Raw genomic sequence first — 14,408 nt, forward strand, 5'->3', positions numbered from 1 at the left:
GGAAATGTGTGCTCGCAGCCCAAAAAGCCAAACATATCCTAGGCTGCATTATAAGCAGCACGGACAGCTCTCTCTCTACTCTGCTCTGGTAAGACCCTATCTGGAGCACTACATTCAGCTCTGGGGTCTCCAGCACAAGAAGGACGTGGATGTATTAGAATGAGCCCAGAGGAGGACCAGAAAGATGATGAAAGGGCTGGAGTACCTCTCCTGAGAAGACAGGCTGAGGGAGTTGGGGTTGTTCAGCCCAGAGAAGAGAAGGCTCTGGGGAGACCTTACAGCGGCCTGCCAGTACCTAAAGGGGGCCTACAGAAAAGCTGGGAAGGGATTCTTTGTCATGGAGTGTTGCGACTGGACAAGAAGTAATGTTTTTTAGCTAAAAAAGGGTAGATTTGTCTTTGGACCAGACTTGTCCTCAGACCAGTACTGTTTAATATCTTCATCGATGACACAGTGGGATTGAGTGCATCCTCAGCAAGTTTGCAGATGACACCAAGCTGAGTGTTGCAGTTGATATGATAGAAGGAAGGGATGCCATCCAAAGGGACCTGAACAGGCTGGAGAAGTGGGCCCACGTGAACCTAATGACGTTCAACACGTCTAAATGAAGGGCGCTGCACCTGGGCCAGGGAAATGTGGATGTGAGTACAGACTGGGGGAAGAACTCATTGAGAGCAGTTGCAAAGAAGGACTTGGGGGTTCTGATGGATGAAAAGATCAACACAAGTTGGCAGTGTGTGCTTGCAGCCCAGAAGGCCAACTGCATCCTGGGCTGTATTAAAAGAGGAGTGGCCAGCAGGTCAAAGGAGGTGACTGTCCCCCTCTACTCAGCCCTGGTGAGGCCAGACTTGGAGTACTGTGTCCAGGTCTGGAGCCCCCAGCACAAGAAGGATGTGGAGCTTTTAGAGTGGGTCCAGCGGAGGGCCACAAAGATGATCAAGGGGCTGGAGCACCTCTCCTATGGAGATAGGCTGAGAGAGCTGGGGCTGTTCAGCCTACAGAAGAGAAGGCTTCGGGGTGACCTCATCGCAACCTTTCAATACTTAAACGGGTCTTATAAACAGGATGGAGAAGGACTCTTTACTTGGGTAGATAATGATAGGACAAGGGGGAATGGTTTTAAACTGAAAGAGGGGAGATTTAGATTAGAGGTTAGAAGGAAATTCTTCACTCAGAGGGTGGTAAGGCACTGGAACAGGTTACCCAGAGAAGCTGTGGATGCCCCATCCCTGGAGGTGTTCAAGACCACGTTAGATGAGACCCTGAGCAACCTGATCTAGTGGTTGGCGTCCCTGCCTATTGCGGAGGGGTTGTAACTAGATGATCCTTGAGGTCCCTTCCAACCTAGGCCATTCTATGATTCCATGATTCTATGATAAGATTTGGATTAGATATTAGGAAGAAATTCATTAGTCAGAGGGTGGTGAGGCCCTGGCACAGGTTGCCTAGAGAAGCTGTTGCCCAGAGAAGCCCCACCCTGGGAGGTGTTCAAGGCCAGGCTGGATGGGGCTATGAGCAACCTGGTCTGGTGGGAGGTATCCCTGCCCATGGCAGGGGGGTTCGAACTATGCGGTCTTTAAGGTCCCTTTCAACCCAAACCATTCTGTGATTCTATGATTCTCTAGTCACTTTGCTTTACAGAAATGTATGGCTATGAAAAGATTGACATGAACTATCAATAAGGTCACTCAATTCAGTCAGATATTTTTTTTCCTGTTCAGAAAGATTTTGATTCCATGCTGCAGCTAATCACAGGCATGCAACTAATCACTGGCATGATTCCCACAAATTTTAACCATAGGATGCATTTTGGGATGTGAAGCAGAAAGACATATTACATTTTGACTTCTCTTTTCCAGTGGGAATGTCAAGATTTTTTTTTTTTTAATGGACTAAGTTGCCATTACTCTGTGTCTAGTATTTTATGTCAAATCTGTTACATTTCCCAAAAAAATTATTATATAAATTATTCCTCTTTACTTTTCATAAAGAGCCTTTGCCATCTGGAAGGGAACTTTTCTTTCTGTTTATTGTAGTTGTGATGACTTTCGGTGTTATACTTATCTGCTAGCATATCTTGACTACATTTGTCCCTAAATAAAATATTTTTACTCTTTGTTTGTCCCAGAACTCATAGTTAAATTTTAACATGACTCATAGTTAAATTTTACCATGATAATCTTTAAAATAAAAATAAACCCATTTTCAATAACTTTTCAATAATTTTTCAATATTGAAAAAATATTTTCAGTATTTTTGTGTAACTATTAAAAAACAAAACAAAACACATTTTTGTAAGAGGTGACTTTAAAAGGATCAAGAAAGGAAATGAAAACATTACAAAGAAGCACTTTTGGAGAAAAAAATATCATTGAGAATCCCTTATTTAATTAGAAGACAAGTGAACATTATGAAACACAGCTGCAATTATTTTTTTTTATTCACCACACAAAATTAGTACATGTTTTGCACCATCTCAAGCTGAGATTCAGAAACAGTAGGAAGTGTTACAGAAGTGCAACAGAAAGACAAGACAGACAGATTTGTCAGCGAAAGAAACTGAAAGCAATGGTGAGCTCAGCTGAATTCAGTAAAGCCACATTCCGTTTCTTTCTCTTTGACAAGAACTACAAAAAGATCAATCTAACGGAACACTGGGGATGGTTCACTACTTGGATTTTAGACTTCAAATCCATTTTTCAAAGACATACTTTCATTACTTTGCAAACAAAAATTCAAAATGTATTTCTGCAAAGGTATTGGTATTTTGTTTGGAGTTGTGAAGTTTGGGGATCATCTCTTAGTTGGTAATAAGACAAGGAAAAGTAGGATACTGAATTAAACTGAGTCTTGCAAGGACTGATTTGAGTTCAGATCCTATGGATTTCATGGGAGATGTAAGAATCAATTCTTACAACTTCTGAGAAGAAAATAACTTTATCTTCATTTTATATTGCCTTAGAAATCTTACGGAGGATAGAGATTATTTTGTGTGTGTGTGTGTGTGTTATTTTTGTTTGTTTGTTTTTAATAAAACTAATTATCACAGGCATCTAAGGACACAGACTGCATTTGGATAGATGTCTGGATGGTGGGATTTCTTTTTGGTAGAGATTTTATTTGTTATGTGAATGTTCACATGACCAATATAAGGCCCAAAGAGATGTTTCAAAAGGAGAAATAAAAAGGGCGTATAAAACTTGTTCCCTTCTGCTCTTCTTCCCAATCAGAATTTAATAGGACAGGACAATACAGGATTTCTCCAAGTCTGTGAGAAAGCTATGAGGTTAAAGGGCATCCTTTTATGTACTGCTAGCAAATAATATGAAGTGAAACAAAGCTGTATCATAGCTGATAAAGAAACAATTGCTGCTCAATATAAAATAGGGTTAACACAGCCATAAATTGTGACTTACATTACTCATAACTGCTAGTGAAAACATGTTTGAATTGAAGCTGAATTCATCACATAAAAAAATAAATGACCTAGCAACTATAAATCTTTTAGTCAATTCTTTACTAAAAACCTACAAGCATATGCAAACTATGAAAATGCAGAAAAGAATATGGTGTGTAAGACACAAATTATCATAATAAAAGGCACATATTGACACTAAGAAGAATAATAAGGCAATAAACAGGAAATACAGGAGTGTTTAGCAGCACTAAAGCTATGAAGACAGATATTAAAAACTGGCAGTTTAAAAAATAATCTCATTTCAAATCAGGTATGAGATACATAGAACTACCAACATATTTTAAAGAGTCCCAAACTAATCCAAGTTTAGGATGGAATTCACATCTGTGTAAAATACTGAATAACTCTGCAAGAGATAATTTCCTTTCAGGTTCATAAGGCTCTGAAAAAATACTCTTTTCCCTTTCTAATGTCTTCTGTAATGACAGATCCAAATATCAGGTAGTTTCCAAAGTGTTTCCTGGAAGTGGAGAACCCTACAGCCATTTCATAATACTCTATTTAATTACATCAGATGTATGCAGACAGAATGTCCTTACCAAAAGACTGAAAAAAAAAAAAAAGCTGAAAATTTTCACTATTTTGATGAGATCTAAAATTCTGTTCAAACTAAGAAGTAGTTACTGTTAAATGAACAAATAGCAGCATTTGGCCTTGTGTTTGTAAGATGCCATTCATTTCTCTCCAATAAAATCTCTCTTGAAATGGAAAAATAATCCAAAGTTCCCAGCATTGCTGTGAAAAGACAGGCAAACCTGCCAATACTGGCAGGTTGCAAAGCAGGACACATTAGACTCCCTATTATTAAGCTGCAGATTTGTCTTGAGTTTATTTGGCATTTGCTGATTCCAGGAGTAGTTGCTAGATGTCTGGGAATCTGTTAAATTCCTGCCCAAACAGCAGGACTGGTAAGTCTGCACACGTAATCTGGTTTTATTGTTTTTACTGTCTACTAAATATGAAGTATTTTTAGTGGAGTACCATACTTAGGCTATTCAGCATATTACTGCTTAAATAATATGAAGATTCCTAGAACAGCAGAAAATGACTTTTTAAACTATTCTCTTAAGCAGGTTTAGGACATTTTTTTAAAGCTGAAAATGTTTTATCACAATAGCAAAAAGGTCTCCTGTTCCTACCCAAAAGCTAGTGACCTTAAATGATTTTAAAGTTACACATGCTGTTTAGGAATTCAGAAGGAAGCTTGAGTTAATTCAGTGTACTCAATCAAAAATTATATGGAATAAGCTGTTCGTGTTGTAAGCAATCCAGACTTTTTTTTTTGTAGACATCAGTACAGCCATATATGCTGATTAGAAATTACCCCGGAAGATACAACTCAATCCTTAATCGTTGCTTATGTGATGAAAGCAAAGGAACCAGCTCAGAAATGGGGCATGTTAATCTTCAAAAATCAAAGGCAATCAGTAATAATACACGTTGTGATTTAGAATATTCAAAATGGTAAAGTCACTGAGCTGGCACCTTTGCACTCCACATTAAGGATTGCCTTCAGAACAGGCACAGTGGTAAACTTCTTTTCAAATGCAAAAAGAGCATCCAGTTTTCACAGCTGTATTACACTAGTCAACATCCTCCCTTGGTCTTCACCACTGCCCCTTTCCTACCATCATTGCTTATCCTCACCTGGTCCTCTGTCTCCCTAAGTTGCCATCACCCAGTTCCCCAAACAGCTGCCTTCGTGGCCTCCCATCCGTGGTGTTGCCACCCTCCTCACCCCACTTCTTCCCGTCAGCACTGGCTTCCTCTCCACCCCTTGGAGGCACTGCTGCAGTTTCAGGTTCTCCATGCCTCATTTCGGATGCTAGATTACCTCACAAATGAAGCGTGTTTCAGCAATATCCCGGTACGCTAGTAATCTCTTCAATCTAAAAAGTGTATGAAGGAACCATTTCACCTGCAAGTAGTTAGCAACCACCTTCCTTCTTTTGCGCACTCAAAGAAACTACAAAAAGATTGCAAAGAATGCAGTGTTATTCAAACAAAGCAATTCTGAAAGCCTACCTTATAGCGTCACACACTGCTTATTTTATAAGCAGAAGATAAAAATATCTCTTTCTTAAGTAGTAATTTCTGTTTTTAAATACTCATTGGGATCTCTCTCCCATCCATGCCAAGCAACGAGCCAACATCCCTGACCTCCAAACAGCAGCGGTATGTCCAGCCCTGCTTGCTTTCCCAGGCCACTTCCAACGTCATTGCGACGTGACTGTAACTCTTATCTGAGGAAGAACTAGAGATGTGTTATGAGAAAGTTATGGAAAAACAAGGAAACAGTCTGGGGTTAATGTCAGAAGTGATTTTGTTTTGTTTTAAAAGCATCTATTTTGAGGGTCCCTCTTGCAACACTGATAAAGGAACACAAACTATCACTTTTGGGGGAAAAGCCATGCCTCAGCAGCACTGTTAAGCTCCACCAGTGCTCTCAGTTTACTTCTCAGGGAGGGACAATCTTGTCATCAAAACAACTGTCCAAAATAACCCTTTCTTGGCCAGCTCTACAGGAAGAAATGGTTCTGTGATGGCTACTACAGCCTGAAATATCCCATAATAATAAAGCTGGTTCATCTGGCAGAAAGATGGGAGTTGTTGGTGCTCCCATATCTACACTGAGACACATTCAAGTTTCAAGGAATGATGCCTGCCTTTTGTTACAGTACAGATGTGGTGCTTTCCAGCTACCGTCACCCACGACACTTTGAAGTGGAGCTATTTTATTCTCACTTTTCCAAAAGCAGAATTGCTACAATGGTAAAAGAGTGCGTGTTTGCATATGCCCAGCCCCCTGCAGAACCTGTTGCATAGAGAGAACAAAACACTGGATGAATGGAAACGTGCAGTGACAAGGGAAATTCATACCAATACTGCCAAGTGTGACAATAAAAAGAGTTTCTATTTAGAACGCGAAACGTGACTCTACCCTGTGTGTGGACTAATGACCTGTAGAGTCAACACCATCTGAGTAATGCCCAAACATAACAGAGGTATTTTTATGCTATTATCTTCAATAATCCACATAAGAAAAAGAAGCAATGGGGAAAGAAATCTTCATTTTCTCCAATACTGGTGCAAAAGAACAAGACAGTTTATAATAGATTAACAGATTAATTAACTTCTGCCCGGCTCCAGGCCGTAGGCAATTGGCCGTGGGCAATTGGGCACTGTCTGTTTCTCTTAATTTTTCCTTAACACTCTTCAAAGTTCTTGTCTGCAACCTTGAGACCTGCTTTTCCTCCTTATCCTTCGGAGGTGTGGAATGTCATCCCCTCCGCACCGCAGCCACTTCGGCCTTACCAGCTAAGGGGAGGGGAAGAAAGGACAGAATCGATGAGCGGAGCTACGGTATCCTATTCAGACTTAGAAAACTTTATTTATTTATTTATTTTCTAAATTGAAAACACTTGCCAAATCCTTCCTGCAACTAAGCACTGAATAAGGGGTTTGGTTCCCCTGTGAACTGGAAATTAAGTCTGGAGGCAGTAATGAATGCCTTTGCTTGTACTTTTAATCACTGCACAGGAGGAATGCAGTAGGTTTCTAGCAGCCGTGTGGGGTCAGGACGCAACCTTCCTGAATCCTTCAACGTGATACCAATTACTGTGGGCTGATTTAAATTAGCAAGGAAAAAGACTTAATTTAATTAGAAAAGTGGCATATTTGCTTCCATGTTTACATTCTCTTGCTGTCTTCCAAAAGAAGGGCTGATGCATGCTACTTTTTTTTCCTTTGTACTCTTTCCCATAGAATCATAGGATAGAATCATAGAAACATCTAGGTTGGAAATGACCTTCAAGATCATCAAGTGCAACTATCAACCTGGCCTACCAAGTCCCATAACTGAACCATGTCTCTTAGTGCCACATCCACACGTCTCTTAAATACCTCCAGGGATGAGGACTCCACCACCTCCCAGGGCAGCCGGTTCCAATGCCTAATCACCTTCTCCACAAAGAAATTCTTCCTGATTTAAACCTCCCCTGGTGCAACTTGAGACTATGTCCTCACATCCTACCACATCCACACGTCTCTTAAATACCTCCAGGGATGAGGACTCCACCACCTCCCAGGGCAGCCGGTTCCAATGCCTAATCACCTTCTCCACAAAGAAATTCTTCCTGATTTAAACCTCCCCTGGTGCAACTTGAGACTATGTCCTCACATCCTACCACTTGTCACCCGAGAAAAGAGGCCAGCACCTTGCTACAACCTCCTTTCCTGTAGTTGTAGAGAGCGATGAGGTCTCACATCAGCCTTCTTTACTCCAGGCTAAACAACCCCAGTTCCCTCAGCTGCTCCTCATAAGTCTTGTTTTCTAGTTTTGTTTTATTAACTGTAGATTTTTAAAAATCAATTATTCTTATTGCCAACAAAAATACACTGCATAGTCACTTAAACAATTTCACAGATTAACACATTTATTCTAAGTCTTAATTTTCAAATGTTATGGCAGAACATTGTAAATTGAATTATCCCTCTCTAGGAAATAGGAAATGTATTTACCCTTAATTTAAACCTGCTTGCTTTTGGATGCAAATTAGAATTTTATTAAAGTAAAAACAAACAAACAAACAACAAACAAAAACAGCTTCATAAATTGTTTTCAATCAATCAGCTAAACTATTTTGTAGCAGAAAGAATGCATTTAGCAGAATTTATTAAAACTGACTTTGCACATAACATTAACCAATTTTCTAACAAATACCTGCAGTTAATGGATTGAACGGAAAGTTTTTCATTACCGTGTCCATAATTGCATTTGCAGAATTACAAGAGCTGTTCCAAGTATATTAATTGCTTCAAAAATCCTCTGGGTCCAGGTGCTCAGCCAGTGACAGCTCCCAGCTCAACACTTTGACTTTCTGCAAATGAAAATCTGACTGCCTGAGAAGATGAAGTGTGTTCACACCTGGCTCTTTATCATAAGTTTTGAAACTTACAAAATATTTTCATGTACAGGTGTACAAGAAGCACTGGCTAGTCACACTGTAGCACTAGAATTATTTTGTACTTCTCTAAAATTGTAATAACTATTACCAAATGGATGCAAGTCTTTCAAAAATTCTTATTTCCATAGATTTATCTGAATAGCTATTTTTTTTAAAGTGGAACTATATTTGGTCTATATTTTAACAACATTTTTATGCTTTACATTTTTATTAAATGCAAATTACAAACGGAAAAAGTAGATAGCTTCAGCTGATAGAAAAACAATCCAGCTGTTCCAAATTTTAAGATCTGGGACGATTGATAGACATTTCCCCCACTGAATCTGAGGGAAATAGCAAAACGCGAGATGAAATAACAAATTTTTAACAAAATTTAATTTTAAGAAATTTTCAAACGTTTTTGGTTACAACTGTCACAAACACTATTTAGTATTATGAAATATTTTTTCCACCTACTAAACTCTCAGTTCTTGCATTTCTCAGTACTAGTTTAACAAAGACTATCTGATTAGACAACATATTCTAAAATATTTCTTGGATAAAATGATAAAAATGGTCCAGGACCAACACCTTGGAAATAAATGTATTTGTAACTGAGGTTTAAAACTTTCACAGTTCACTAGCTTAATTCAAAATATGAAAAACGATATAAGTAAAAGAAAACCTAAAGAAAATTTGCACTTTTCCAGAGAGACATCCTTAAAGACTAAATAGATAAATAGATTGCTGATTTACTTTTTTTATTGTTACAGTAAATTCTTTGATTTACAGTGGTGTTGTGACCATTTAGCAGCCTCAATTCCTCAATTCCTGTGGAAGGAGTTTCATCTTCCACCTTCTCGATCCTCTAGTCCTTCGCTTTTATTTTGGCATTACCTCTGACTTACAGCAACCCCAAATAGTGTTAGCACTACTTCATTTTGTACCAGACCATTACTGAAAATAAAGCAAGAGACCGATCTCAAGTTGCCCCTTGGGACCTTCTAATTTCTAATTCTTCTCTAACCAGACAATCTCTCCCTCAAACAAAACTCACTGCCCTCCCAATTAGCCAGTTCTCACGTTTCTTGTATTTATCTCCACCTGAACTAAATTGTCTCACGCAGTGTGCTTTAAATGCCTTGCTGAAACAGAGAGTTTTGATCCACTGCATTTCCTTGCCTACAGAATCAGTTATCTTATCAGAAGAGATATCAGGTAACTCTGGTACTCACCATTTCTGGAAACCTGCGCTGCATTTTAACTCGGAATAGCTGGACATCAATGATCCTGGCCTGGGCTGTGTTTCTGCTCCCTTCCCCAACCCCCTCCCCTCTGTACTTCAGACTGACACTAAAATACTCCAAAACCAGTGGACACGAGTGCCAAAACTTGAGCAGCAGATGTGGCTTGTAATCAAACACGTTCTACCTTACCTACTGGAGCAAGGTCACTCATTTCTCTCAGTTGAAGAAATACTAGGATTTCCAATAATTCCTATAATTTGATTAGATACCAAGGAAAACAGTTCACAAAATGGGCATTCTGGCATACCTTAGTGATCCTGGATACCTATCGAGAACTCTGCTTTGACAAGCTTTCTGACAGACTTAAAAAAAGTAATGCATTTTTTGCTTTATGATCCTCAGCTTCCGGACCATCATGCAAGCACAGATGTGAACATAAATGTGAGAAATTAATCCAGCAGTGAACATGGACTTGTTTCCCAAGTAGAAAGGGATTCACAGCTTTGAATGAATGAAGGAATGAAAGTAAATAATAATAAAAAAATAACCCTCCAGGCCAAAATAAATAGCTTTATGAAACAAACAGAGGGAATTGTAAGGCGGAAACAAAACTCTTCTTTTAAGTCTTAAAAACTAAATTGCTTCTGTTTTCTTTGATCTCGCCTAAGTTACTCTAAAGGTCAATGAACACTGGAACAAATATTGCTAAACGCAGTGCTGGATGGCTGCAGAGAGCCGTGGAAGTTTGGCTTTACTGCACACAGCACATCACACAGTGACCTCACCACCGCTACCAGCTGGGGACTCGCAGACCACATTTACCAAAAAAGGCCAAGTGCTTCGTGCCTGGAATCTTTTCCCAGTTAGCTCACCATGCTTTTGCTAGGATTTGTACAATAATTGCAGAGGTCTTTTTTTTTTTTTTTTTTTTTTTAAGCTCAGATGGAGTAAATCAACGGGCTATCCAATGCAAAGCCACGTTTGTGTAGTCTCTGGAGACGACTCAGCTTTACTTAAACTAAGTGTGTACAGAAAAGGAAGAACTGAAATATGTGCAATAAAAACAGAGGAGCAAGTAGTATAAATCGAGAAGAGCAAGTGATGCAGATTTGTATATTGTTAATTTGATTACAAACACTAGTGTTTAACGGAGAGCATTTCTCAGATTTGTTGGGTACCTTCAGGTTTTGAAGTGCATATGAATAATTGGTCTTTAATGTTATTCTTGTGACATTCTAAAACACTTGAACTTTGCACTCTGGGTTTATGCTGTCCTTGTATTTGAAGTATAGCTTTGTAATGTCAACAGGATATATTTTATCCTCCATATTCTCTTTGATTTCTGTAATCATATTTTGTGCCTAAATTTCATGTAGATTTGAAGATGGAATATAACATTCTCATTCTCTGTATTAAAAGTGACATTTACGGTAGTAAAAATCTCTCTAAATTACTTATTATAAAAACAACATGGTGATCGTCTTAGTGAAAAATATTATTTTATATTCTTTTTCCTTTTTTTTTTTGGGTGCATATGTGTGGTGCAGCAGTGGTGGAGGATTTTTTGTTTCCAGATGAATTTTACCTAATATTTTAGAAAGAAAAAAAAAGTCCAGCAAGCTCTCTTACAGTGGCACACAATATCATTTCCTATTACACATATTAGTAACAAAGCTAGCAAATATTTTTTCCCTGGAAAAAGTTTGGAAACACAGCTTAATGGAGTAGAGAAATGAAAAATTTCAAAGTCCAGTTAGAAGACAAATAATGCAATACTCACCACTGCTTAGAAAATATGCTCTCACAGTGGAGAGCTGATCACAAAGACCAACTGCTTGCATCTCTAACTACTGCTGAAATCACCAATGCAAAAGTTATACAGTTAATCTCACACTTCTATTCCTAATCTCTTCAAATGTCAACCCATGTGATGTAAATTACTTGCAAATTTTGTGCTCTAGAAAGATCTAATATGGCATAACTAGCAGCTATCCTGCATGGTTCACACCATCTCAGCCTCGGTCTGGAGAGGACCAGGTACAGTGAAATGTTTGGGGTTTTGGCGGAGAGAGTGATGACAGAGAAATAATAGTGTATTCATGTTTCACTATACAGTTCTACCCTGTTTTAAGTTAATACTAGAGAAAATCCAGCTCAAACATGATATTTCAGAGCAGAAAGTAACAGCTGATACATGGTCCACACAGCTGACATGTTTAGAGAAGATCTCTAATAAAAAGTGACATTCCCAGTGTCCTGTGAAACTTGCTGCAGGAATCCAAATAACAAGAAAGCGTCTGTTTCCTGTTTTGTTATCAATTCAGATCACCCCAGAGGAGTTCAAAGAGCCAAATCTCTGCACAAGCCTTCATTAACTGCAGATAAATAACTAGCAGTCTAAACTCATCCAATATCTACACGAGTTCATAAATTCTCAAGGGTTTAACCAAGTGAACAGGCACAGAGGTAAGTGCTCTGACCATGCCCTTCACTAACAAGGAGTTTCAGAAAAGCCAAATTTCTGCTATATTTCAAAGTGATCTTGTTACTTCTAGATTGCATGTTGCTATTTCTTAATTACTAGAAAAACAGTATTAAATGTAATTAATCACCCACTTCTTTGTGTTGATTTTATTTATTAAAAGGCCAATTGAATTTGTTTCTGCTGATAAAAATCAATTCAGAGGGAATGTATGAAACTGTTCCACAGTCTAGGTCATGCGGGTGGTCTGAATCTCTTGTTTTTGAACTTGACAGTTGAACTCCACGAGCGGCAAAAGAAAATACGAGTTTATTTGACACTTTATAAAACAATGAACTGAGAGCTCTCCATGTGGTCTTGATGTGTCAAGCCAATATCCTACACTGCCCAAAGCACACATAACGTTGCATAATAAAATGCATTAGGCATGGGAAGAAATGTAGTAGATCCAGGTTCTCTCCTGTACTCATTCAGTACACACTGTAGTGTTACTACAGACAAGTCAAAATGATCACCGTTTCCCCAAATAATATAAGATGGGTAAATGCCCATATTTTCTCTGGAGGGGAAACTAGCCCTTGTGATATACTGAATGGAGAGGATTCAGTCTGTCCTGCAGTACTCTGGAATTAATGTTGAACAATTGCTGATTGAAAAATCAAATGAGTAATCTTCAATTAGATCATTAAAATATTCTGACATCTACTGAGAGATATCACAAGGGACAAGGCTTGTCAGAGGGGACAGCAGTGTCTTATATACTTCTGCACAGAACCCTGTATGATCCACCAATGGATCTTCTGTCTGATGTCCCAGGACAATCAATAGCACAGCAGGTTAGGCTTTCAAACAGCGTTCTCGGCAGACAAGAACGATATCCCTTAAGCTATAGGAATACAAAATGAAGTGGCAGCTCAAAGAGCTGAACAATGCAACTAAAACCCACTGAAAACTGCAAATAGTTTTGTGCTGGGATTACATTTTGATTTGTGCAGCAACACAGTAAACAAACTTCCACCCCTGCATCTAACAGCAGCAGGGTGGGACAAGAAAAGAATGCAGTTGTACACAAAAACATATCAAGCAAGAAGTAAGAAAGCATCCATTTCAGAGAAAGCTGACCTCAAGTTCACTGTAAAAATTCTTCTCAAATGTTTATTTAGTTCCTGAGCGGAAACAGTCTCATCTGTTTTCTGCACATTCACAACAGTGGTAAAAAAAGCGTAAGCCTGCAGTCTCTCTTTCCAACATCTCTGTTCTCCTTCTGAGGTTGTTTGAGTACAGCACAAGTGCAACCTCAGCTACAACATCAAAGATTTTTTGTACCCGCCTAACCTTACAGATGGAAAGTTTCCCAGAAAATTTTATGAGTGCTAGTACAAGATGCAAAATGCTTCAGAACTAGCATATTTGTGTAACAGGAGGAAAGGTTATTAACCATATATCTGACTACCACAGCCTTTAAGCATCTGTGGGATCAAAGTAGTGACTGATAACCACTTAAAAATACAGACTTAAAAATCAGACTGAAAATAGCTCTTCTAGATGAAGTTCATTTTAACATCTTTTTTTCCCAATAACATCTGCTTTCCTGACTACTGAACCCTGATAGAGGCAGCCAGCACTGTTTGGCTAACACCAAAGAACTGGCTCAAATCACCAACTGCAGCCCGTCCTCCATGGGAAAATCTCTGGGCAACATAAAGATAACCATCACCACACTGCATCAGCTGTGTGAAGTGGAGAGGGAAGTCAGATGGAAAGAGCATGCCTGTGGCATACCGACTTCTCTTGGTCTTTACACAACAGCAACTTCAGGGCCACTGCACCCATGATAACTGTTTGAACCCTCTGTATGGTTCTGTGATAACCCAAGGTGGAAAGAAACCTAAATGCAGACATCAAAAAATAAACACAATTCCACATGGTGAGAATGTGCAAGATTCACATACTCACAATACACAGAAAGACCTGTACCCTATGCATATGCTCAGTCTTTAAACTCCATATCTAGCTTATCTCCTTCTCTGAAGCAAAGAATTCCATTCAATTCATTAATATGTTAATGATGATGGCATGAAATATATTTGAATATATCTGCCTGTTTTTAGTCCAGGTTTCAAAACACACTGATAAAGAAAGAGGAAATGAAAAAGAATTGTTTCCATAGCCACTTACTTTTGCTGCTCCGATTTGCTCTTTACGGAACTTCTCCAGGGGTGCTATGAGCACATCATTCGCATTTTGGATCTGCA

At 38.8% G+C, this 14,408-nt stretch overlaps 1 protein-coding gene across 2 annotated transcripts in view; it reads right to left on the reverse strand.

The window, feature by feature from the left end:
• Positions 1 to 14,408, reverse strand: part of ARHGAP42 (Rho GTPase activating protein 42) — a 171,858-nt gene that overhangs the window by 63,780 nt on the left and 93,670 nt on the right. For both annotated transcript variants that reach the window (XM_080592385.1, XM_080592386.1), the window contains exon 4: positions 14,332 to 14,403. In XM_080592385.1, the coding sequence (XP_080448511.1) occupies positions 14,332 to 14,403 (72 nt within the window). The remainder of the gene's footprint in view (positions 1 to 14,331; positions 14,404 to 14,408) is intronic.

The sequence above is a fragment of the Anser brachyrhynchus genome (assembly GCF_964034855.1).
Source record: "Anser brachyrhynchus genome assembly, chromosome: 1".
NCBI classification, from domain to species: Eukaryota; Metazoa; Chordata; class Aves; order Anseriformes; family Anatidae; genus Anser; species Anser brachyrhynchus.